General features: G+C 39.7%; 1 protein-coding gene across 6 annotated transcripts in view; it reads right to left on the bottom strand.

Moving 5' to 3' along the window:
* VTI1A (vesicle transport through interaction with t-SNAREs 1A) overlaps positions 1-27148 on the bottom strand; it is a 349036-nt gene that overhangs the window by 311722 nt on the left and 10166 nt on the right. For all 6 annotated transcript variants that reach the window (XM_086680876.1, XM_086680873.1, XM_086680878.1 and 3 more), the window contains exons 2-3: positions 26084-26142; positions 21506-21616 (exon numbers count right to left, since the gene is read on the bottom strand). In XM_086680876.1, coding sequence (XP_086537002.1) covers positions 21506-21616; positions 26084-26142 — 170 coding nt within the window. The remainder of the gene's footprint in view (positions 1-21505; positions 21617-26083; positions 26143-27148) is intronic.

Here is a 27148-nt window from a genome sequence, read left to right as displayed (position 1 = left end):
AGGCCTACTATAGTATAGGTTCAGAAACTATGGCATCTGAGTCTTTAATCTGAGTGTGTTATTATAGAAATATTATGGGCTACTTGGTACCTGTACATTCTTTGGATCTGTGATATTACTGCATGCAACGACTATGAAATCTCATGATCTTGGACTTAAAGGTGTCTCAGACTCAGATTTCCAAAAGTAGTCTTGGATAGCCTTTAAGCATTGGACTACTCTTTCAAAGACAGAGAGAGTAAACGAGAAAAGGAAAGCCCACAAAAGGGCACACTGTAATAAGGATCTTCTGACATGTCTTTTCCATGTATTTTCTAAAAATACATTTTCCAAAACATTATTATGATGCATTATTTCATTCTTAGCTAGGTAGAACAGGTATCATTAGTCTCATTTTACAAATAAGGAAGGGAAGGGATGACCCTAAAAGGGAGAAGACCTGAAAAACTTCTCAAAGGTTGGTGGTGGCCAAGGCAGGATTGAAACCTAGGCCTCCTGACCAGAACACCCAGTGCTCTCCTCGGCCCCTCCACTGCTATCCCATTTGAGCCTCTATAAGCCAAAACTGTTTCAAGTGCTACATGACACTTTCAACTTAGATCTTAGCACAGACATACACGTGGCAAAGTGTTATCAGAAATGCTGTAATATAAAGTGTGTATGGGGCAGGGAGGGGATTCGTAATGCTTTCTTCAGGTTCTATTGTTAACCCAAAACACCTGTATAGGTGAACAGAAGGATGCTACGAAAAGATTTGAGAGGTAGAAAATGAACATGGACAGTAACATACTGAATTAGAAAAATAAATACATCGGGGCACCTGGGTGGCTCAGTTGGTTGAGCGTCTGACTTTGGCTCAGGTCATGATCTCACGGTTCGTGGGTTCGAGCACCACGTCAGGCTCTGGGCTGACAGCTCAGAGCCTGGAGCCTGCTTCAGATTCCGTGTCTCCCTCTCTCTCTCTCTGTCCCTCCCCCGCTCACACTCTGTCAATCTCTCTCTCAAAAAGTAAACATTAAAAAAAAAATTAAAAAACAAAAAAGAAAAAGAAATACATCTTGCAGTTGGGATTGTTTAAGTAAGGGCGCTACGGAGGAAAGTTCTCAAGAGTAAATCTCACGGCAGTGGCCGCTTTGACAGCCCACGAAACAGTAGAGGGAACAGGCTAAAAAATAACAAAAACTTTGAAACAAGTTAAAAGATGCATGTAACTTTAAACTAACATCTTTTCCTCCACCGAAAGGTTAAATTGTGAGGTTGACATTTGCATCTGTTCTGTTGCCAATGCTTTCTGTCTATCAGCGTGTGTACAAACAATATCTAAAGATGTCATCTGCATATTTTTACCAAAGGAGCTTATAAACAGGACCTGTCAGTATATTTTAACACCCTTCCAAAACGTCAGCTTTCATCAGATGTAAACACAACATGTTTAATTTGTGAGTGTGGCCTTAATATAAAAAGTTGACAATCATATGTCACTATAAGTATTGATAAGGTAAAAATGGACTACAGGAGAATGTCAAAGACTTATTGAAATGTTTGCTGAAATACTACATCAAATTGTAACTTTACCAGCTCTTCTCTGCCAACGAATATGTCATATTTTCCTATGTATGGCCATTCCTGAGAAGATGTATCCAATGGAACATTGCAGAAACGTCATTCTTAAAGCATCTTAAGTCCCAGGTAGAAGAAATTTAAAAGGAGTCAGAACACAAGGAAACACATATCGTAACACATGGCATTATTATGTTGCTCCGGGAAAGTTAAATAGAAATTGTGCTCAAAGAACAATTCATACTAGATGTAATTGTTTGGTTAGAAGCCTTAGGTTTTGTATTCCTACCGCTTACCATAGTGTTTCCTCAGAAAAGTTTGCTTTAAAATTGTGAATTCTTGGGGCTCCTAGATGGCTCAGTTGGTTGAGTGTTTGACTTTCGCTCAGGTTTTCACCTCATGGGTTGTGGGTTTGAGACCCGCGTTGGGCTTTGTGCTGACAGCAGAGTCTGCTTTGGATTCTCTGTCTCCCTCTCTGCCTCTCCTCTGCTCACACACTCTCTCACTCTCTCTCTCAAAAATAAATAAACATTAAAAAAATTTTTTAAATAAAATTGTGAATTCTTAAACTAAATTCAATAGGCACTTACTGAACACCTACTATGTGCTACATTTTTTTTTTTTTAATACTTCAGAAAACGCGAAAATAGAAGACCCAGGCTCCTTGCTAAAAGATCATAAGATCTTTTGGTTGGAATGATAAAACATAAGTAAGTGAAAATCAATAAATCATTTCAGCACTGACATGGAAACACTGTGTAAGTTGGTACAGGTTATAAACATAAGTACCACGGCGAATGGGAAGTAAAGAAAATCTATCATGACAGGAAAGATAATTACAAAAGACTTCACAAAGGAAGTGAATAAGGGGCAAGCAGTTGTAGAAACAGAAGACATATCAGTATGAGACTAATAGATTAAATGGAGCCAAAAGTTCCAAAGCATGCCTGTGATCCTAAACTGCATGTAGAATGGTTTTAAAGCAATTTGAAAAATTCTGCTGGTCTTCAAAAGCCAAACATTCCGATTTTCAACACGGTTCAACAACAGAGCTCGCTGACCTCAGAGAGCACAGAGGTTGCCCCTGCGTATTAAAGAAGTGGAGACACGGACTTGCCCAGTGGCACCCAGCGAGTCAGTATCAGAGCTGACACCCAAAGCCAGAGCTCTTGACCCTTAATCCAGTGTGCTTCCCACCGCATCACACAGCCTCTCTGGGCTAACTGCCTGCCTGAAATAAATGTAGGATGGTTAGTGAACCCAATCTTCCTTACACTCTACACATTGGAACTCACAGAGACTTTAATGACCTTAAAGATAAGTGCCACAAAGTGGTATGATTTAGTAGCTTTCGAGTCAGATAAATCTGACTTCAAGCCATGGATCCAAATTCTGAGACCTTGGGAAAGTGTCTGAGTTTTTCATAACGTCACATGTTTGAATTATAAACTGGCTATGAGAATACATGATACACTGCATGATGTCTAGCTTGTTACAGGTCCTCAGTTGTTACTTCCATTTCCCTCTCCCTCTCCAATCCCTATCAGTGATTCTTCCAGACTGAGGAATTTCCAGTCAGCAGTAACTTTGATTCAGAGGGAAATACTTGGAATATCTAGAGACATTTTTTGATTGTCACGGCTAGAGTGGGGTGGCGATGGTCTACTGCCATTTGGCGGGTAAAGGCCAGAGATGTTGCTAAACGCCCTACAAGGCCCAAGACAGCTCCCCCTAACCCTCAACAAAAAAACTATCCAGCCCAAAATACAACAGTACTGAGATTGAGGATTTCTTTGGTCTGTTCTAGACCAAAGAGAAAGACTACCCATGATCACCAGTGTTCAGTTAGAAAATAGATCATATCCTTTCTGCTCCCCAAGACAAACATCATAACTTTACCAAAGTATCAAAGCCAAGGTAGAAATGTACCAGATCTCCAAGTTGGGGTATATAGAGGACGAAAACGGAATTGTGTTAATATTCCTTGCTGTATGGATTCTTCTGTACATGCAAATATGTATTTCCAGACACATGGAAAGATTATTTCCTTAGAATCTCCTCGAAGGATCAATACTTAGTTAAAAAGACATAAATTTCTGAATCTTTAGTCATTTCTTTTTTTTGTAAACGTTTATTTTTGAGGAAGAGAGAGAGACCGAGTGTGAGCAGGGGAGAGGCAGAGAGAGAGATAGGAAGACACAGAATCTGAAGAGGGCTCTAGGCTCTGATCTGTCAGCACAGAGCCTGACGCGGGGCTCAAACTCACAAACTGCGAGATCATGACCTGAGCCGAAGTGGAATGCTTAACCAACTGAGCCACCCAGGTGCCCCAAGCATTTCTTTTTTTAATTGGAGGAATGGAAAATTCTTTAGGCAGATTTGAACTTAATGACAACGTCAGTTTGTACTTTGAGATATTTCTTGGTACTACCTAGATTCTGAAAAGACATTAAAAGTATCAGGATACAGCAGGAGTAGGCAGATCACTGCATGAGTCCCACCAAACTGGCACCCGAGGCCATTGCTGCTGGCATCCTCACCCTTCTGGTGTATACCTGGTACCTTCCCACCCTTTCTCTTACACTTTTATTTTCCCCGACTCCTATTTTCTTTTCTCTCTTTTTCTTTTCCCTGCTGTCTATGTCTCTTGTCACTTGCCAGTGACAGTTGTTTAGCCCCAGTCATGACAGAACTCAAAAGACAAAACGCTTGATTTAGTGGGAAGGTTTCAAAAACGCTTTCTGGGAGTCAGGAGGGGGAGAGAACCAGGAGTGTATTTTAATTTGTGTTCTCTAGGCGCTGTACCTACGGAAAAAAGATTTTGCAGAGGTAGTATTAGAAGAGCCCCCATTTTACATAAAACATTAAAAAAAATTTTTTTAAAGGGGCGCCTGGGTGGCTCAGTTGGTTAAGTGTCCAACTTCAGCTCGGGTCATGATCTCACGGTTCGTGAGTTTGAGCCCCAGGTCGGGCTCTGTGCTGACAGCTCGGAGCCTGGAGCCTGCTTCGGATTCTGTGCCTCCCCGGCTCTCTCTCCTCCCCCGCTTGCACTCTGTCTCTGTCTCTCTCTCTCTCAAAAATAAGTAAAATATAAAAACAATTTTAATTAAAAAAAAAAAGAGCTCCATTTGAAAAACATTATCAAGGGCTCAAGAAATACAGTTGTTCATAATCTATTTACTAATATTAAAAAAACAATATTTCCAATTTTGCTGGGTTTAAAATCATTCCTCTTTAGAGTAAAAAATGAACTCTTAATACAAAGAGACTATTGTAAATGAATTTGGTGTTGGAGATTTCACTCAGAATATGCCACAATATGGTATATTTTAAGTATCAGTGTGAGCCACAGTGCCATCTATGGCCATTTGAATTAGAAAGCATAATTTTGCTATTTTGACTATCTCCAAAGACTAAGAAGATAGAAACTGTTCTCTGCTATAGAAAGCCTTGGCAAAAATCTTGCCCTACATCTGTATTTTCAAGATACATAGAAAGATTATTTCCTTAGAATTTACCTGAGGGAGTAATAATCAGCTAAAAAGAATAAATTTGTGGATCTTATGATATAAACATTTTGAAATTACATACTTTCATGAGGCTAATCTGACTGTAGAGCCTATAGCAAAATAAAATACCCATAATCCCTATGCTTCATCAATTCCCTACGCTTAAAAAAAAAAAAACCTGAGAAAATAACAATTATTTTACTTTAAGAAACAGAATGGATTTTAAAATAATAATTAAGACCCAAAAGGATATTTTTTCTAATCTGAGTCTTTTTTTTTTTTTTTACTGCAGTTCAGAAATAGTTTAAAAGTGATTTCATAATCAAAAACTCTACCATTTGATATGATAATCATCAGATTTAAATTGATATAAGCTATGGGCTATATGAAATTAGAAATTTTTCAACCTGGCCACAAAAGGAACTTCAATTTTCTCCCTAAACAAGAGAAATCCTCTAGTAATTCTACTATCAAGTTGTAAGTTATTTTCCCCACACCAAGGCACAGCTATCATCATTTGGAACCAAGTAGATTTTCTCTCTTTCTTTCTGTTCCAAATTCACTCGGCTTACTGCCAAGAGAAAATACAGACACGGGGGAGGCAAAGAGCAATTCTGTTAAGATCAATGAAGATGTTGGCCATAACAGAATCCTATTTATCCATCACATCCGTACTTCTTTTTCTGATTAGAGATTACTAGCAATTTCTTGACAATTCTTGTACAAAATTAAGTTATAATCAGTCTTGCAAGACTTCACAAGGAAAAATTATATATATATATATATATATATATATATATATATATATATCCCAAAACAAGACACACACACACACACACACACACACACACACCCTTTATAACTATTCCATTCTTAAAAGGGGTTTTAATATGCCTATTTCCAAAGCAGTTAAAAGTAAGTACTTTACAGACAAAAAATTCACATAAAAATGTTCTGTTGGCACTGGCTTAAGAGGTCAAAGGTACAGTCTATTTAGCAGTATGTAATTAAAGGCTGAGGGTTTTGTTTTGCTCTAAGCTCAAGTGAAAATTTAAAATGCTCGCTTTGCCACCTAGGGAGAAAAATGATGCTCTTCTATGCTGTGGTTATGGCTTCATGTTATATGGCTTCTCTGTTTTCCCAAAATAAAGGTTATCACAGCACATACTTTTAAACCAAAAGGAAATTAATTTTTAGGCAATTTCTTAATGGATACAAAAGAAATATGGGTAGCTGTCACTGTAAGATACTGAATTTGCCAGTGTAAAAACTGTATGTAAAGTAATAGCATTGAAGATGTGAGAGAGAAAAAAGAAAAAGAAAAGAAGTTAAAAGGCTCTGCAACTCTCAGGAAAGAAGAGCTTCATTGTTTCAAATGCTTCATTTAAACATAAAGCAACCACATTACCCAGCAGGAATAGTCTTCCAAAGGCTTCCAACCATAAATGCGATAAAGGGTGAGTTCAACTTAATCAAGGTTTCGCTGAGCTCTCAAGCTTGTTGAGCTCTGATGCCCAAGTCACCCCATACCTCTTAAATCACATTGTCTGGGAGTGGGCGCTGGGCCTCAGGATTTTCTAAAGTCCCCCAGATGACTCAATGTGTAGCAAAGTTTGGAACTAAGGCTCTAGCCCCTTATTGTACACCTGATGTAGTATGGAACACTCTTCTTCCCTTCCATTATACTACCCTCCCCTTGGTCTACCTAGTACTTCCAATCTGAATAGACCCTGCTTCTCTCAAATTTCTCCTCATCCTTCAAGGTCCAGTGGGGGTATGACCTGTTCATGGGTGCCTTCATTTCTGCACAAACACCCAGGCTGGATGCCCGTCCCTGAAAACACGCCCTTTCACATACTATCCCATCAGAGCCTCCATAATTTCACTTACCACATTATTATAATTATTAACACTATGAACTCTTTTTTTAAGTTTATTTTATTTTTCAGAGAAAGAGTGTGAGCAGGGGAGGGACAGAGAGAGAGGGAGACCGAAGATCCGAAGCCAGCTCTGCACTGACAGCAGTGAGCCCGAGGTGGGGCTTGAACTCACAAACTGGGAGATCGCGATCTGGGCCAAAGTTACATGCTCAACCAACTGAGCCACGCAGGCGCCCCAAGACGATAAGCTTCTTGAAAAATAGGTCTTATTCATCTTTTGGCCACTTACTCGATGCATGATACGTAATAGATACTAAATATATGAGGTCTTTATATAGTAAACTATACCAAACAACAACACATTGTTGAAAGCCACCAAAATGCAAACTAACTTTAATAATGTGAATAGAAAGAACAGCCACTTGAAAGTTCTTTTCTTCAGCTTCCTCATTTGTTTTTAGTTTGAAATTAATTCTAATATTAATCGTTTTACTACTGAAAATTTGATTTAAATCATTTCAGCTCCCACCCCATTCTTTCTAGTTGTGTATTATCTTGCCTTATATATTTGGGTATATTCTAAAAAAAATTTTTTTAATGTTTATTTTTGAGACGGAAGGAGAGAGAGCACGCGTGTGCATGTGTGTGTGTGTGTGTGTGTGTGTGTGTGTGAGAGAGAGAGAGAGAGAGAGAGAGAGAGAGAGAGAGCAGAAAGAGAGGGAGACACAGAATCGGAAGCAGGCTCCAGGCCCTGAGCTGTCAGCACAGAGCCCGACATGCGTCTCGAACCCACGAACCGTGAGATCATGACCTGAGCTGAAGTCTGGCACTTAACCGACTGAGCCACGCAGATGCCCCTGAGTATATTCTAAACCAAATTATCAGTATAAGACAATGTTCGGAACTTTTAAATTATAAAGCTATTTGGTTGTCTTTAGGCATGCTAATGTCAATTCTTTGTTGATATTAATGACAATATTTAACAGATCCTATGGAATCTTCCCCCTTCCCCTTCTCAATGCTGGTATGTTAGGCCAGTGACATAACAATGCAAAGACAGTGACTTCTAAGAGTTTCTCAGAAATGTCAGGTATTAGAAATTAGGGAAAGAATGGGAAGGAAACCCAAAGTAAATAACTCAACATGTAGTTTTAACTCTAAGTGAAAAACTCAGTACAACTGTAACTCTAATTAGTAATATGATACATGTAATAAAATGATATAAAATAATATATAGTTCCATTATTCTTTTTACCTTTAATTCTGAATCTGCAAAGAGAAACCGCTTGTATAGATTAGTTTCTAAGATGTTTTTTACAAAAAATGATGCACTGGAATATAAAAGCAACGCCAACTTAGAAGGTCATATCTGAGAGTAAGACGGGAGATTTCAAGTCTCAGTCCTTTGTGTACACAGCAGTTACTCTACTGAAGCACTAAGAAAGAAGGTTTCATTTTTAGGATATTGAAGAAATCTTATGGCTTTAACAAACCTTCAGCTCTAAACTCTTGAATTCTAGGATCGCTGCTCGCGCACAGCAAAGTCACTGACTAAAAATCAGTGCAATGTGCAAAGTCCTTGCACAGTTCTTATTTTCTTTGACATTCATGTTTACCTATTAGGTGGGCAGAACTGATATGATGATGTAAATTTGCAGATACGGAAACGGCAGCACAGGAAGAACATGCCATGTCTGGGGTCTCAGATCTACAATTCCTGGGCTGTTCTCACAATTTCACACTTCCCCTTCTGACGGAGTAGTCCATGACCAAATTTAGCTTGCACACGATATTAGAAAAACACGGGTGGACCATTTCTAACAAATGTCTAACAACATATACATGACTTTTTTGAAGCGTAAATAAAGCCGTCAAATAGGGGCCCTAGATCAGACAGCATTTGAAATGAATAGCACTGAATCATGTTCTTTTGTAGAAAAAGAAAAATTTAAGCTTCGCTGAAACTAAATAGAATATAATCTGTAAGATTCTAACCATGGAGATCTTTTTCTCCTTCCTAAACTTTATTTTAAAAACCACATATGTCCATAAGTAAGACAACCCTAGTCTTACTTCAGTTGAAATTTATTTGTAGGCTAGGTTTATATACAAAGATCAAAATAAGAAAACAATAAAACAAAAAAAGCCAGTCATTCAATACGCAGATAGGCAATGTTCCATTGGGAAAAATAAAAAAGTATCAGGTAAAAAATTCAGAAGAGATTCACAAAGGGTACTCTTGTTTTAAAGGATAGAACACATTTTTCAGAAACTCATTTCATGTCTATAATCAGACTTTTCTCACCAAGGCCCATGCTCTGCAATGTAACTTTCCAAACCATAAAATCTGACACTCCATTTTAAATGCAATCACAGGTCAAATTCTTCATAACCAATAATATGAATTTCCATTTTCATAGGAGATTTCTATCTAAGTCCTGGACAGAGATAACTTGTTTTAAACCATACTTAACAGAACCAAATAGAGAACAAGAAAATTTGGACATTTCTTTAGAATCTTCTGTGATGGAGACTGACCTACATCGTGGCTTTTGTAAATCTGCAAAGATATGAGGAGCTTCAAGATCCAGTAAAACACACTGAGCATAGAGTCCCATTTCTCGATGGTCCCCGATTTGACCACACTTAAGCATTTCGGAAGGATTCCTAGAAAAGCTTAAAAGCTTCCATGATTTTATGAACTTCTTAAAAGCCAAAAGAGCAATTAGAGTCCACATTTGTTATTTTACTCTTAAATATGATTCTTCCATCTTGGGGAACTAGAACACACAAAGTTAAACAAAACAACCTAAGCAAAAAATGAGACCATCTATTTCCTGGTAGGCTTCCAAGGCCTTGGACTCTAGAGAAAAGTCTCTAGTGAAATCTCTTCTAGCCCCACTTTAACATCTTGTACGGGAAAGTTTAAAATAGGTGACATGGCAAAACTCTTCGACTTCTATTACACAGTTTCAAAACCTTCACCCTAGAGCTCAGTTCTGGCTCGTCTTCATCACAAGCAGCTCTATGCTCCTAAAAGCTATATGCTAAGTCAGAAGTGCCTAATCTGTTTTAAGTTTTGTTCTGAGCCTCGCCAATGTAGAACTAGATAAAAGACAATAAGAATGGCATAAAGAGCAAATGAGGAGTCATGAAAAAGGAAATAAGTAAAAGTCAGGACCAGGATGTGTCGTTTCCAGGTGTTAATTTGCCTCAGTGTAGCAAAGCACAAAATTGACACACTTTGTTCCAATATTTTTGTAACCCTAGGGCTTAAGTAGGAAGCCTTTAGTTCAGTGGGTGGTGTTACATAATGCAATCCTGAGTTTCAAGATCCCTAGAACATAAGCTTTAAGAGGGCAATGAAGCTGTGGGCAGTGGTCCTGTATTAGAGCCATGACCTTCAGATTTTAGGTTCCTCTAGCATCGTCACCACCAGGAGCATGACTGTCCCACTTTAATGCTTGGCACTGACCAGGAGAATGACCAGCAAGTGCTTTGATAAAAAAGCATTTCATTTAAAAATCAATTAGCTCTTTTTCTGTCCAAGGAAAGTACACCATACGTGAAAAACGAGAAGGCAAAACCGAAGGCAAAACCAAGAAAAGGCTTGTCTTTTAAACTACATGGTGCTTTTCCCAGAGAAATTAAACAGGGGTTCCGTGACTCTCAATAACACAGTCTCTGACGGTATATTTACAGAATATCAGACCATTTTTGACCATGGGACAGTTTATAAACAACCAGTAAAAAGTTTACTATTTATGAGCGAACAATTTAACATTAAAACAGAGCTGGCTTTTTGACGATGGCAATTAGCTTCTTCATGTTCCAAACACCAAATAACATTTTCCCATTAATTTTTAAACCAATGTGGCTTTAACTTAAAATAAACTGTACATCAAAAGAATGGAAAATAAACAGCCAGGAACACAATTTGACGAATTGGATTTATTTAGTTTATTTATCTAAACAGGGACCATTGGATCTCTTTAATAGGCTGACAGTTGCACTGGGCTGGTTAATAAAACATTCAACAGTGTCTTCAGCCAATATAGAAATGCAAATCCCATCAGAAATATTTTATTCATGAGGCAGTAATTTCAGTTACTACCAGTTCCTTAAAAAAAAAAAAAAAAAAAAAAAAAAAAAAATGGCACTCTGCAAATAAACAGTGCCATCTAGTGACTAACAATGAAGCCAAATTTGCCACAGGTTCATAATTAATCTTTAAAAATCTTACCTGTTTTTATCTTTCCTCTTTATTTCTTAGGTAAGATCAAAGAAGCTAGGCAAAACAAGCAAACAACAGAAAAGTCGATAATAATTTGTTAAGTCATTTAAGAAGGATTATAAGGAGAGACAACTACATTAAAACCAATAAGCTTTATATTCTTTTTTTTGTTTTAAAGCAATTTAGCACTGTCTCCAGAAAATATATACTTCATCTGCTTAGAAAATTCAAACTACTGGAAACGTCGTATGTCATGACAAGCATTTACTCCTTCTGCCATAAAATGGCACTATAACTTTAATTCCAATGATTTGAAAAAATATATATATTAGTAAGTTTAGGTAGAAAAAAATATTCCAAAAAAATTGCAAAGTCCAATCAGAGACCTGACACCAATTTAAAAAATGACTCACACACACAGATAGGTATATGTGTGCCAGTACCCACTTGAACTTTGCCAATGACTACCGTGGAGATGGAAGTTATTATTTGAAGGTCATAAAACTCTACAGAAGCTAAAGGCAATGGTCTAACGCCCAAAACAGTGATCAGGAAGAAAAAGGGACACTGGAAGAAAGTGTCAGAGCTTCCAAAGTGAAGAAAATCTATTAAGGCCAACTTCAAATTCAGTACGTAAGACCAATGATAAAATATTCAATACATACTACTGTTCCATTCAAGTATACATGGTGGGGAGAAGGGTCAAGAACATGAACCTTTTACAGCATCTTGGATTAGGAGACCAGAGTGACACCCACACCCCCCCCCCCCACACACACAGATCAGCCCCCAGAAGGCATCACTATGGCTGAAAATAGATGTTTGGTTTCTTCCCTATCCAGTGGGTCCATTTCCTGTGTCAGCCTCTGTATTATTGGAGGCTCTGTGAGTAGAAGATTTACCAAGGTCAATGCCTGGAATGAGAATCCTACAAACAAAGAAGGCCACTTTCCTGATGATTTTTTTTTTTTTTTTTTAACAGTTTCACATAGCAGGGCCTTAGGAACAACTGTCTTAAGCAAATATCTGCAAACAAGGAAAATCATACATGTGCACATAAATTTGGTGTCACTTTCTCCCTTCAAGGCCGTCGTCATAGCAAGATAACTAAAATAGTCTTTGGTTTCTGATTAAGAAATACTGAAGATGCAAAATGAGTTCAGTTTGAGACCAGATATGGAGAGCCTTACCAATATTAACATGTCTTCTATGGAAGATTAGCTTAGAGAAAGAAATCTCAGTTATATCTAATTTTAGAGTTGTAAAATCTCCATAATGACAGATAACAGTATACTTCTCATATAATTGTGGATTAATTCAGTAATGCATTTAAAGTATTTAGCCCCAGTCTGCTTATTATTTTATTTCTCAAATCACATTCCAACACTGAGAAGACACTGAGAAAGTACAACAAAAATGATCTGATGAGTCACAATAAAAATGTAATTCCAAGCTCTTATTTTAATAAGAGCTATAATATTGTTGAAACCCTTTAACGTGATAATCTGCCTTCTGAGAAATAACCCTGTTGAAATATCCAGCTCTAATATGTTCATCATAGCACAAGGAATTACGGAGGGAATATATGGAAACATGTTACAATTCAATAAAGGAGGAACTAGTATCATTGACTGAAATATTATGCGCCCACTAAAATGATTCTGAATTTACAGAATTGAAAAATACCGATGTTAGAATCCTGTGTTGAAAAAAGGTGGAAAAAACGTGAGTTGAGAAACATCATTATTATGTAAAATAAAACAATAAATTATGCAAGGGAAAGGGGAAGGGAAGACTGGGAGAAAACAAATCAAAATGTAAAATGTGGATCTTTTGGGGTTATAGGGATACGGTGATTTTCTTTCTCCTTTTTACTCTTCTTTACTTTCATAATATCCTACAATGAGCAGGTATGATTTTTACAGAAAATCAAACAACAAATACAATTTTTTAAAAATGGTAAGCATGTTTTTTTTTTTGTTTGTTTTTTGTTTTTTTTTTTAAATTTTTTTTTTCAACGTTTTTATTTATTTTTGGGACAGAGAGAGACAGAGCATGAATGGGGGAGGGGCAGAGAGAGAGGGAGACACAGAATCGGAAACAGGCTCCAGGCTCTGAGCCATCAGCCCAGAGCCCGACGCGGGGCTCGAACTCACGGACCGCGAGATCGTGACCTGGCTGAAGTCGGACGCTTAACCGACTGCGCCACCCAGGCGCCCCGGTAAGCATGTTTATTAAGTGCATGCAGTGGAGGAAAATTTCTTTTCTGGAACAGTTCTGCCCAATCTGGCTGTCTTATTTCCTTCTGGAATGCACTTATATTCCTGCAAGAAGGATAAGCTGATGCTGTAATTACAACACATTACCACTGACACTATCTAAATCTCTAAAACATGACTTCATGGTTTTCTACAGCTTCCACAGAATAGAAGTAAAATGTCCCAGGGAGTCATAAGAACAGAAAAGATAAAATGTAAACAGAAGCATCAAGTTCGTGACCTTTCAACAAAAATCAAAATTTAAAAGAGTTCAGCTTTCTCATTTGCACTTCTTAGACTTAAAAAAAAAAAAAAAACAGAATACAGCTACTGGCTTCACTCATAAACTCAGATACTCAAGTTGTCCATTCACCTGTTAAAAGAGAGAGTGCAGGTAGTAGCAGTAAAAGCTTCAAGCTGTTCCACAACATCCTTTGAACCCTGACCTAAGGGACCAACTCCGATAGTCTGCAGGTAGTTGGGTTTCTAGGACCATTCAGCCTCACTGCTGAGACTGTCAATAGAAGTGCCATTCTCTGATGTAGACAGCTTTGCACTAGGAGCTGGTCTAACAATCACATCACATAGTCTGCCAAACAGGAAAAGGACAGCATTCGGGCACCAATGACCTGGGATAGAAGTGAACTTGAGACTGGGGCTAAAAAGCTCTACTTCTAACACTCATTACAATCAATTCCTCCACCCCAAATACTGCACGTGCGTGTCCGTCTTAAAGGAAGTTCAGCTTTGTTACAAGAAAAAAAGAAATATGCAACTATACAAATACACCACAAGATGGCGCCAGCACCACAGTACAATATCAGAGATACACAAGGCATTCAACACACCTTGTCCTCCTGTTAACTTTTGGAACCTTTTCCTGGTACATCGTGTATTTGCTCCTTCTTTTTCTACTTTCTGAGACTTAGTCAAACATTTACACAATGTTAGGATTTTTTGTTTGTACACGTTTAGGCGGGTTTTGCTTGATTTTATTTTCTTAAGAAACAATAATCTTAAACTCAAAAAATCCTCAACTACATATTCCCCTCCTTTTGATTGGTTCGTTTTCCTGGAATAGCCTGACATGACACTTCTCTAGCGAACCTTACACCAATATTGAAGAAAGAAATTACAAGAACAATTTAAATATTTGAATTCTAATTAAAAAGATTGTTTTCAAATAAACAGGATATTAAATCGATTTGAAATGAAATGTGAAGTTGGAGATGGGGGAAATGCAAAGCAACATGGAGGAAACATGTGAAAGTGGGTTTCGCTTATTTGACTCGCTCTGGCTTTAAATTTTTTTTTTTTTTTAATGTTTTATATACTCTTGAGAGAGACACAGAGCATGAGTGAGGGAGGGCAGAGAGAGGGAGACACAGAATCCGAAGCAGGCTCCAGGCTCTGAGCTGTCAGCACAGAGCCCGACGCGGGGCTTGAACTCAGAAACTGCGAGATCGTGACCTGAGCCAAAGTCGGACGCTCAACCGACTGAGCCACCCAGGCGCCCCTGACTCTGGCTCTGGCTTTAAACCAGACATTAAGTCAAGTCATTTGGTCTTCCTGGTCCTCCATTTCTTCATCAAAAGATAAGATGACCTGATTTTTAACTCCTCTGGACCTAATATTCCTAACTTACACTGAAACTATGAGAAGCCAAAAGTGAACAAAGGAGGCTAGAAGAGGCCAAATGTCCAGGCTAACAGAGTCAGGCAAGTGAACGGAATCAGCGGAATAGCAACAGTATAAAAGAGAACACAATGATAACTACTGCCTTCCTTTAACTGCCCACAATTACGCATACAGATTACAACAGGATTATTAAATCTTTTAAGTAGTTACTTATTCAGTTACAAATTAAAATCTATGATATGGATCACTGTAAACAGCAGACTATTATTTTTATTTTTTATTCTCAGATGCACCTGGCTACCTGCTAGGGACTAATAAACATTAAAAGTACACTGAAGTTTTATGCCAGCCATGACAGAGCAATCAGTACAAGACTAATCCTCCCACTCTAAACAACTATAAAAATGGATGAAACATATGAAGTAACTGTTTTTAAAAACTGGACAACAGGCAGTGTAGAAACTGCCATCCTTTGGAGAAGAGAAACACTTGAAAAGAGTCCCACAGTTGCCATCACTCTCAGCCTGCAGGTACTTTCCAGACTACAGCACGTGGGGGTGGAGCCAAAATGGAGCACAGCATGTCACTGAGCTTAGGAGGCAGACACTGGAGTTTGGGACTGAGATGGAGATAATTTAGCAGGGTAACAGAGAGGAGGGAGCTACACAGAGAAGGGGCTCCAGAAATCTAAACAGGGGCCTCCTTCTGTCTGTGGCTGAAAATGAACTTGCACACGCAGAGGACAAGATCCCACGAGGTCTTGCAGAGAACAGGTATTGGGGGGCTATGGGCGGAATTGAGAGTCTGGAGGTCACCCAAAGCAGGGAGACAGAATTCTGACCAAACATAAGGTAGAGCATTCACTGATGCTCCAGTCACTCAAGTGGAAGCCAAGAAAGGCCACACCTCAAAAGTAGGTCTACTCTAGACATGTCCTAAAAAACCTTAACAATAAGCCTTGAGAGGATCAATCTGACATGTTAGTAAGTTACCTGCTTGCCCATATAAAGCTCATCATTCTCTGAGGGGTTCCTGGCTGGCATGAGACCACTGATCTTGGAGTTGTGAGTTCAAGTCCCATGCTGGGCACAGAGCTTACTCTAAATAAAAAGAAAAAAGAAAAGAAAAGAAGAACAGATGAACGAATGAAAGAAAGAGAAAGAAAGAAAGAAAGAAAGAAAGAAAGAAAGAAAGAAAGAAAGAAAGAAAGAAAGAAAAAGAGAGAGAGAGAAATCTCTAAAGCATGCATTGTCAGCAGAAGTTATATCATGCCCATGGAGGCAAAAATTAGTTCTTGGGAGGATGAACAATTTACTACATTACAAAGACGACATGGGGCCCTTCAAAGGGCCATAGTACATGGACAAGTGTACAGATACACAGTATATCTGTAGTATCAAAATTTCATGGGGTAGGAGGAGGAAGGGGCAATTAGGAAAAAAAGTCTAAAAAGATTCCTTAGGGGGGCAATAATGAAAAAAAGGTTGAGATGCACTGCTCTAAAGGAAACCAACAAAACCTAGGCTTTTAACAATGTATGATCCACAATACCAAGCATATGATAATACAATTCCTGGACATGTGAAGAAGCAATGGAACAGAACAGAAAGCCTATAAGCTGACCTGGATTTTATTCATCAGGCAATGAGCACTCCATGGGATTTTGTGGAACAATATGACGTATTCAGATCAGTGTGTTGGAAACATCATTCCAGACTGGTGCAGAGGGTGGTGTAGAGCTAGACAAGAACAGAAGGAGGAAAGGCTGCTACAAACATCAAGATGGAGAAACATGAAAGCTTCCAGCAGTGGAGAGGAGAGTAGGAGGTATTTGAGTGGCAGGATTGCTAGTTCTCAGTGATCAACTGGAAGCACAAAGTGCTTGGAGAGGAAGAAATTAACGATAACTCTGAAGTGACTAGTGCTTGTCAAGTTTAAGTGTTTGTGTTTAAGGAACTCTGGGGTAAAGTAAGTAGTGAGAACTATGAATCTCAGGGAGCCTGAGTGGCTCAGTCAGTTAAGCATCCAACTTTGGCTTGGGTCATGATCTCATGGTCTCTGAGTTTGAGCCCCGTGTTGGGCTCTGTGCTGACAGCCCAGACCCCAAAGCCTGCTTTGGATTCTGTGTCTCCCTCTCTTTCCGCCCACCCCTGCTCGTGCTTTGTCTCTGTCTCTCTCAAATATAAATAAACATTAAAAAAATTAAAAGAAAAAAAAGAACCATGAATCTAGAGCTATAGAGATCTGGTTAGAAATGCAGGTGGGTTAGAGATGCCATCGTGGAAGCCATGGGAGTGGATGATGCTACACAGAGATAGACAGTGCAGTAAGTGGAGAAGAAGCCTGAAGGACCCAGTGTCTAAGGAACAGGCACAGGAAGAAGAGGAGGGGCCAAGGAAAGATAACAAGTAGATAATGAGGGTCGAAGAAAAAAGTATCGGGCTGTCCTCTGCCCTTCCTCATTGGTACAAATGACCCCCCCAAAGTCTCAATATTACAAGGGGAAGAACAGATCTGATTCATTTGCAGTTAAGAGCAGCTGTGCTCTTTTTTCTTGGGGTTCAATAGTTCTAGGTACATCACCATGAGAAGGTTGTCATATATCTTTAAGAAGATACTCTTTGTTCCTTTAAAAATAAAAAGCATTAAATATACAAAGAAAGTAAGAATCAAAAGGGAATTACATAAATATCTTCCACACTCGTTCAAATCCCTCCTGAGACGTGTGGTGAGGGAAAGTGAGAGAGCTGTAAAGCAGGAGTCAAAGGACCACTCACTTCTCAATGGCCCCCAAGGGCTTCTCTTCAATCCAGAGTAAACGCCAAGGTCTTTACCATGCCTACAGTGCCCTTGTAGGTCTTTCTTCTACCTCTCCCTGTAAACAAATGTGCCTCTTCCTCTTTCAGTCAAGCCTCAGAGAACACCCCAGCAAAGACAGCCACGACCACTTTGTAGCCACTTTCACCCCTTTACTCACTTCATTGTCATGGACAGTATGTATCACTACCTGGAATTGTGATATCTGCATATTTGTCTATTTGCTTCTTGTCTTTCCCACTAGTACTTACATCCCATGAGAGCAGAAACTTGATCTTACTCACAGCTTTTTCCAAGTACCTAGGACAGTGTCTATAGACAGCAGGGCTTGAGAAAGACGTGGTGAATGGAATCCAGAAACAATCTGAACCTCCTGGTTCTATCATGTGTAAATGGGGAGAGTCCTTCACATCTCCTCTCTCTACTCTTCATACAGTGAAATGTAGTACACATTAAAGCGCTTTATAAACTGTTAAGTCACTAAACAATGGAAGGGGGTGGAGGTAATGGTGAAGGATGCTCCCTAACACAGGAGAAGAAAGTTGTGTGAACAATTATACACATAAACACATGAATTTTTAATGATGGCCGGGAGAATAAATGTTTAGTTCATAGTTACTGGTTCTGTTTCACTTTATAATAGAAAATATGCCTGAGAAATACCTACCCAAGTATATAATATCCAAATACTTAAAGGACTCTACCCAGGATTATATTCTTCAAGAGACAAAAAACACTGAAGATTGAACTGGCTGATTTATAAGCAATGAAAGCAACTTAATTTCTGAAAAAAATTTTAAGAAGAAAAGATTACGACTAAATTCAGTGTTATGGGTTGAGTTGTGTCTACCTCCAGATGTTGAGGTCCTAACCCTCAGTACCTCAGAAAGTGACTGCATTTGGAGAAGAGTTAATTGAGTATAAATGAGATCATTAGGGTGGGCTCTAATCCAATGTGACTGGTTCCTTATAAGAAGAAATGAGAACACAGACACAAAGGGAAGACCGTGTGAAGACCCAGGGAGAAGACGGCTGTCTACAAGCCAAGGAGAGAGGCCTAGGGAGAAACCACACCTGCTGACACCTTGACCTTGGACTCTGAGCCTCCAGAACTGTGAGAAAGTACAGATCTGTTGTTTAAACCATCCAGTCTGTGGCACTGCTTATGGTAGCCCTCACAAACTAATATAGTTCGTTACTTTAGAAACCAAGAGAGAAATCTTTGTAAAGGAGTTTCATAAAGATGAGGTTAGCAAACTAAAACAATCCTCATAAATGTTTTACTTTACATTCATCATTTATATTGAAACATTAACTTTAATTAGAGTTGTCTGAGTATAAATTCGAGTGGTCAAATTCTTAAATCAATTTAATTTTCTCACTATATCTCCTATTCTTGCTAAGATATCCTACCTTTCCCGAAGCAGTCAGAGAAGGTTCTACCTAGCACAGAGCACAGGAGCTAGGCAGCCACATTTCTTTTCTCAGTTTAGGCCCATCATGGATTCTGATTTTTTTTTTTCTCTTTTTGTAATTAATAGAAACACAATTTAAAAGGCAATTGCATCAGAGCCACTGACATAACCTATCTCAACTCCTCAGGAAAATATCTACTAAAATATAAAATAAACATACATAACTGCGAATCACCCAATCTCCAGATTCTAGGTGGAATTTCGACTAGGTTTGGTACCACTGTAGTCTAGAAGGCACAGCCTTCATAAGTAAAACACCTAAGGCAGGAAAAGAGGTGGAAAGACCCTTATAAACTCTGGACTTTATGAATTTGAACACCAGGGTCAGAAGTGAAGTTGATTCACCTGTCAAGACATGACTCCTCTGTCACTTACAGGTGAAGCTCAGATCTTTCTTCATCTGTATCTTTATTTTTTTTTTTAAGCAGTAAACTACACATAAACTATGCCATCTTCATCATTTTTAGGTATACCATTTAATGGTGTTAAATATATTCACATGTTGAGCAACCCATCTCTAGAATTTGTTATCTTGTAAAACTTAAACTCTATATCCATTTTCCCCACCCCCTCAGGTCCATTCTACTTTCTGTCTCTTAAATTTGAGTCCTCTAGATACCTCATATAAATGCAATCATATAGTATTTATCTTTTGTGCCTGGCTTGTTTCACTCAGCATAATGTTCTCAAGCGTGTCATGTCATGTCATGTCATGTCATGTCATAGCATATGTCAGAACTTCCTCCATTTCTAAGGCTGAGTAATACCCCATTGTACACAGGTACCATGTTTTGTTTATTCATTCACCTGTTGCTGGACACTGAGTTGCTTCCATCTTTTGGTGTTGCGAATAATGAGGCTAGAACGTGGATGTACAAATAGCTCTTTGAAACCCTGCTTTTAATTCCTTTGGATGTCCAGAAGTGGAGTTGCTCAGCTGTATCTTTTTATTCATTTATGACTTTCTAATTACTAACAATTTCAACATTATACGTTTACATTTACATTCTTAAATTTGCTCTAAAGTGGGCAGAGTTGACAGTCGGATGTATAGGAAGAGAAAGCTAAATACTCTCATGGAGCAATTGGTGGAAAGGATCACTTGTACGAATTATCAGCTGAATTCCTTTTGTCCTTTTGATAGGAAAAGTGTAATGTATCCTTTTAAGACTCTAATAAAGTCTATGGTACCCATCCCAGGAAAAGAGTGCACAGCGAAATGGATATCCAAAAATACCTATATAATTTCAGGACATTCATGAGTCCCTGAAGTCCATCTGTGAACACGGCATCTTAAAGCCTGCAGACTATGAAAAGGCCCAAAATTCGGCTTCAAAATTCTAACAAATGCTAAGTGGCAATAAATACTGTCTAAACTCAGAGGACCACAGGTTTTGGATCTACTTGTGAGTCGTGAATCCAGCATCCCTCATATTCCGTCATTAGCTAGCTCTTTAAGCATAAAAAAAATTTTTTTTAAATGTTTATTTTTTTTTTTTTTTTTTTTTTTTTTTTTTTAAATTTTTTTTTTTTCAACGTTTATTTATTTTTGGGACAGAGAGAGACAGAGCATGAACAGGGGAGGGGCAGAGAGAGAGGGAGACACAGAATTGGAAACAGGCTCCAGGCTCTGAGCCATCAGCCCAGAGCCCGACGCGGGGCTCGAACTCACGGACCGCGAGATCGTGACCTGGCTGAAGTCGGAGGCTTAACCGACTGCGCCACCCAGGCGCCCCAAATGTTTATTTTTTTAAGAGAGAGAGACAGAGACAGAGACAGAGACAGAGACAGAGTGCAAGCAGGGGAGGGGCAGAGAGAGAGGGAGACACAGAATCCGAAGCAGGCTCCAGGCTCCGAGCTGTCAGCACAGAGCCCAACGCAGGGCTCGAATCCACAAACCATGAGATCATGACCTAAGCCAAAGTCAGACGCTTACCGACTGAGCCACCCAGGCACCCCAAGCATTTTTAGACCCCTAAGTTATCAATAGCGAAAGCTGTGCTTGTCCCTGGCACAAGCTCCTAGAGACGATGCGCGTCATGGTAACTGAGGTGTGTGGAGGAAACAATAAAAAATACAGGTGAAAATTCAGTTAAAGATTAGTAAATGTGACAGAGGGTAGAATCTGACTCACAAAATCTGTTTCAAGCTTGCCCATTTCTTGCTTGTAGCTTCGCATCCTGTTGCTGTACATTCCTCGACTTTGGGGTGGGATCTCTCGGACTTCCAGATCCATCTGTTCAAGCTGGAAGGGTGAGAAGAACACATGACTTATACCATATGCTTGCACTGTATTTGGCCAGACATCTAGAGTTGAAATGATTTAGTCCCAATTCCTCATTTTCCACTGGAGGAGCCGGGCTGAGGGAGCTAGCTGCCCATGATCAAGTAACAATGGGACTGCTTCTGTGCTTAACTTTTGTTTAGGTCAACAAATAGTTACTGAGTTAGTGACACACAGAGTGACAAAGCACTCACTTTGCCAAGAATGTTTTTTAGAACATATGCATTAATCCAAATATCCTCAATAATAACAATTTTAATACCTTCGGTGTGTCCTATCATTCAATCCAACCCAACCTGGGTGGTCTTTTGACCCCAAACTACCAGGACTATGGGAACCTAAAACAAACCATTATTTCTACCCTTTCTATAAAAGGCCAGCCCAGACTTAGTCATTTGGTGAAAATTCTTCTGGAAACTCTTTTCTGATTAGGGAAATCACATGCCAACCAGTATGTGATCTCAGCCTCCAGCCGGACTCCTACTTTATAACCATGTTGATAATAGAGTTAAATGGATACAGTAATACGCTAAATTACACAAAGCTCACTGAAATTACAGCAGCATACTTTTCAATAATCTGTCACTAATAACACTTTGGAAACAACACGCGAGCATGTAAAGAGAGGTGATACAGAAACAGGGTGATGATTAAGAACACAGGCTTTTGATTCAGATGCCGGTGTCCACATCATAGGCTCCACTATTTACTAGTCATGCACCTTTGGACCGGTTTATTAAGTTATCTGGGCCTTACTTTCTCATTTCTATAAATAGTATGTCTTCTGTAGGACAGCTGTGAAGATTATAAGGCGTAATTCTCATAATGTGCTTACAACAGTGTCTCTTGCTTGATAATCGCCAGATTAATGTGAAGAATCGTAGAGGTGATTACTGATGAAGAAGAAGAAATAGAGCAAGTACGACACAAGGTATCAGAGGTAGCTTCTTTATACTTGGCATTAAAAAACAAAAACCAACAACAGCAGCAAATTGGCTCCGGCCATGTCTAATAAACTCACATCCAAAAACGCTGCTATATATTTTACCTTTTCAAGTATTCTAGGGGCGCCTGGGTGGCTCAGTCGGTTAAGCGTCCGACTTCAGCTCAGGTCATGACCTCACGGTCCATGGGTTCGAGCCCCACATCGGGCTCTGTGCTGACAGCTCAGAGCCTGGAGCCTGCTTCGGATCTGTGTCTCCCTCTCTCTCTGCCCCTCCCCTGCTTGCATTCTGTCTGTCTCTCTTTCAAAAATACATAAACATTAAAAAAATTAAAAAAAAATAAAGTATTCTAATGAGTTATTTCCCTAACTACTATAAGCTTATCACTTATATACCCCTTACTCGTCCAGCATTAGGGACTGAATAATAGCAGCACTCAGATACCCAGAATACCATGTTTCAATTCACAGGCCTTAATTTTTATTAAAAAAAAAAAAAAAAAAAAAGAAAGAAGAGAGAGAGAGAGACATAGTTTTAATTAGGGTTGACTTAAGTGGTGACCACTTAAATTATTACCATATCTCTACATAAATGTGAAGCACCAATAAATTAAATACTCAGCAAGGCAATTATTTCACTTCTCTGAAATCATTATTAAGTCCTTAGTGCTTACAGGGTGAGCAGAATCATCCAAGTAACTGCCAAAGTACACGTAAGTGAAAATCCGAGAGTTGACTTCACTTTTGTTTAAGGCATTTTATAAAGACACTGGAAATGAAATTAAAAGGAGGCAAGAAAGAAAAAAAGGAAACACACAGCAAGCACTTCAAATGACACCAGCAATAAGGCTAACGTGAGCTTGGCTTCATGTTGTCACAACATTCACGTGGCCAACATAAAGCAGGAGACATGGTAAACCCAAGACTAGCAGTGTCCAAGAGATTAACACAAACCGATTGTTCAGCAGAAACACAAGTAATCCTGATAAGCAAAATCAAAAACAAGTGTTTCTGCCAGGGTCCTCATCCAAAGGAGAGAGTGTAATACACTGAGAGTATCCTTAACAAGGTTGTCATCAGAGTTAAGTAAATTCGCTGTCTGATCATTTTCAACAAACAGAAACACATATCTTAGACAGAATTCTTTATGTTAGTTATAAGCTCCATGAGGTATAACTATGTTTTATACTTCTTGGTACAGTAAAATCTTGGCTCTTAGGAAACCAGCTTTCTAACATCATTAAGTAACTTGATGGCTCCAAAAGAAGGTCAACAAACCAAAACACAGTTTTTGATGCAAAAGAACTGCTCCTAAGAACTCAACACTATAAGCTGTCAACTCAGGATCCAAACAACTGACTACTTGTACAGTTCCATTCAGAATGCGCTTGCCAGCTGGAAGGCAGGACAGTCCTGACTCGCAGCCACGCTGTGTAGAAGGTCAGTCTTGTTACACGAAGGCCAGGAAGCATGAGAGAAAGAGTCGAATATAAAAAGAAAAGAAAGTACGGGGAAAAGCATTTGAGAAAAGGGGGCAACTTTCAAAACTGAGGCAGACATTCGAAGCTGGAGTTGGACGCAAAGCTGCCACTGCAGAGGCAGTGACAGCACAGCAGAGATGAGAAGCTGCTCTTGCAGGGTCCGGAGAGCATCCGACACTCTGATGGCTAGAAAAGAGCCAGCGACAGAGAAGACAAAGTAGCGGCTGTGCAACTCGCTGCCTCCGCGCCCAAAGTCACGGAGCAAAGGTCCGCTGTGCGGTGGGGAATGACAGCCACCTATTTCTTCAGACCCTCTAAAACAGCAGCCCCTTGTGTATGACCCTGTCAAGAAAAGTAACTCAGTTGAATAACTCTGGAAATGCTCCATGCTTTAGCTGGCCCCTATAGTCCCTTCTTAGAGATCCATAATGCCTCTTAGCCTACTTACGGGTCCAAGAGGATTCTGCAGAAAAACAACAACCAAAAAAGATGCCACCCTCCAATTCTATTTAAGCCAGCTAGTTTCCCAAACTTATTTGACCTGGCAACAGCAGTCACCAGAAACACACTCGGGGAATCTGTTGTAAGGATATTAGCAAGCGGGTACCGAAGGAACACCAGGCAGTGCCCTTCAGTATGTAGGGAAGCAACACTCTCATTTAGGACCCCATTGCGGCCACAAGCAGAGTCGCGCTTATAAAGCTTGGCTTTAAAACCCCAAACTGGGAGGGGCGCCTGGGTGGCGCAGTCGGTTAAGCGTCCGACTTCAGCCAGGTCACGATCTCGCGGTCCGTGAGTTCGAGCCCCACGTCGGGCTCTGGGCTGATGGCTCAGAGCCTGGAGCCTGTTTCCGATTCTGTGTCTCCCTCTCTCTCTGCCCCTCGCCCGTTCATGCTCTGTCTCTCTCTGTCCAAAAAATAAATAAACGTTGAAACGTTAAAACCCCAAACTGGGAAACAACACCTTTTCAAACTTTTTGTTCCTTGATGTGCAAATATATTTATATCAAAAAGTAGAAGATAAGCCAGAGCTCTGGGTATAGCCTGTTTAAATACAAGCTCTTACCCCACCACTTGTAGCGTAGGACCTCAAAGTTACATAATCTTTCGGGGCCTCAGTTTCCCCACCTACAGAACGGGAGCAATAATGGCACTGAGAATCACTCCTCTGTGGGCCTCTCACATTCCCACATGTCTTGCTGGGCACGTCAGGAATACAAGGCCCTGACTGCTCCTTTCAAGCCATTTCTCAGGGTTGTATTTATAGGGAACAGCCCTGGGGGAGGAAATAATGGGCCCCTCCGGGACAAACAGCAGGCTTGCTCACAGGCTGCTACAAAGCAAGGCATTTCCCAGGCTCCAGGTTCCTTTCCCGGAAGGTATTCTGCTGTCGGCAGACATTCTTCCAGGCAAACCTGCGTCACTCCTGTGGGAACTGGGGCTCAGGGAACTGAGGCAATTGTGCTGAGACTCGGGTGGCACCTTTTGCTGTAATAAAGTTCTTTTGCTTTATTTGCTTTATTTTGCTTTGTTCGGTCAGAGGACCGAGGAATCTCCTGTCTTCCACCAGCATCCATGACACTATCGCAAACTTAGCTGTCACAAAGCAACAGGGGAACATCTCAGGTCCTTAACACTTTTTGACAGACAGCCTTTGTCTCACAGCGCTTGTGTGAACATTAAATATGATAAAGCAAGTAATGTGTTTAACCCAGTGCCTGGTACTGAGTATGCCTTTAACAAGCATTAGCTATTTATACCTATTAGGAAACGTATTATGAAGGAAAATAAAGTGGAGTCACTTAATGCGTCACCTTCATTAAGAAGAATAAAATCCCAAGAGACTATTAAATTCTCTTCAATGGAAAAACTGATGACTTCGGAATTATAAACTGCTAATCGGAAATGTGTCACGTTTCTACAGTGTACAAAGCAGACTAGAGGAAGGCATCGGCATAAACGGCTCTGGGTTGATGTGAAAACATATCACTGAGTCTGCACATACCAATTCTTTCGCTTCTTCGAGCTGTTTCTCCACGTGGCCAACCATCTGCTTCTTCTCATCTGAAACAAACAAGAATACCAAGGAATTGCTAAGGATACACATAAACTTTAAATTGTATTAACCCATGAGTTAAATGGGTGATGAGTTAAGGAGGGCACTTGTGGTGGTGAGCACTGGGTGCTGTATGTAAGTGATGAATCACAAAATTCTCTACATGAAACTAATATTACACTGTATGCTAATTAACTGGAATTTAAATAAAACTTGAAAAAAAGGTACATTAAAAAAAAACAAACAATTCCTAAAACTGGGTGTGATCTTACAATCCTTTAAAAGATCATACTTGTAGGCAGCATGGGTGGCTCAGATGGTTAAGCGTCCGACTTCAGCTCAGGTCACGATCTCACGGTTCGTGAGTTTGAGCCCCGCATCAGGCTCTGTGCTGACAGCTCAGAGCCTGGAGCCTGCTTTGGATTCTGAACTATTGATTCTGAACTGGATTCAGAACTATTGATTCTTTTATTTTTTTAAATTGTTTTTTAACATGTATTTATTTTCAAGAGACAGAGACAGAGTGCGAGTGGGGGAGGGGCAGAGAGAGAGGGAGACGCCAAATCTGAAGCAGGCTCCAGCCTCTGAGCTGTCAGCACAGAGCCCGACGTGGGGCTTGAACCCACCAACAGTGAGATCATGACCTGAAGTCGGACACTTAACCAACTGAGCCACCCAGGTGCCCCAAGAACTATTGATTCTAAACCCAAAGTCATTACTTACTTGCTGGCTGTGGGATCCTAGATAAGAGTTTTTTTTTTTTTCTGAGACTCAGTTTGTACTGTCTAAAATGGAAATTTTAGGACTGGATTCTTTTTAGCTCACAAGGCTGATGCAAGTAAACTTACTTTTAAATTATGAAGTGCTAAGTCTCTGGATGTAGTTTATTCAAACTTCACCACCATCAAGTTATAATTCAACTATACTTCCCTTTTCTGAGAGACATGTCCTAGCAGATATTTTCAGAAAACTTCTCCCTGCCCCCATTCCAAAACAATCAGTCCATTTATTCAG

This window comes from Puma concolor, chromosome D2 (genome assembly GCF_028749965.1).
Source record: "Puma concolor isolate L17-30 chromosome D2, mPumCon1.1.hap2, whole genome shotgun sequence".
NCBI lineage: Eukaryota > Metazoa > Chordata > Mammalia > Carnivora > Felidae > Puma > Puma concolor.
This window is presented reverse-complemented; position numbering and strand designations above follow the sequence as displayed.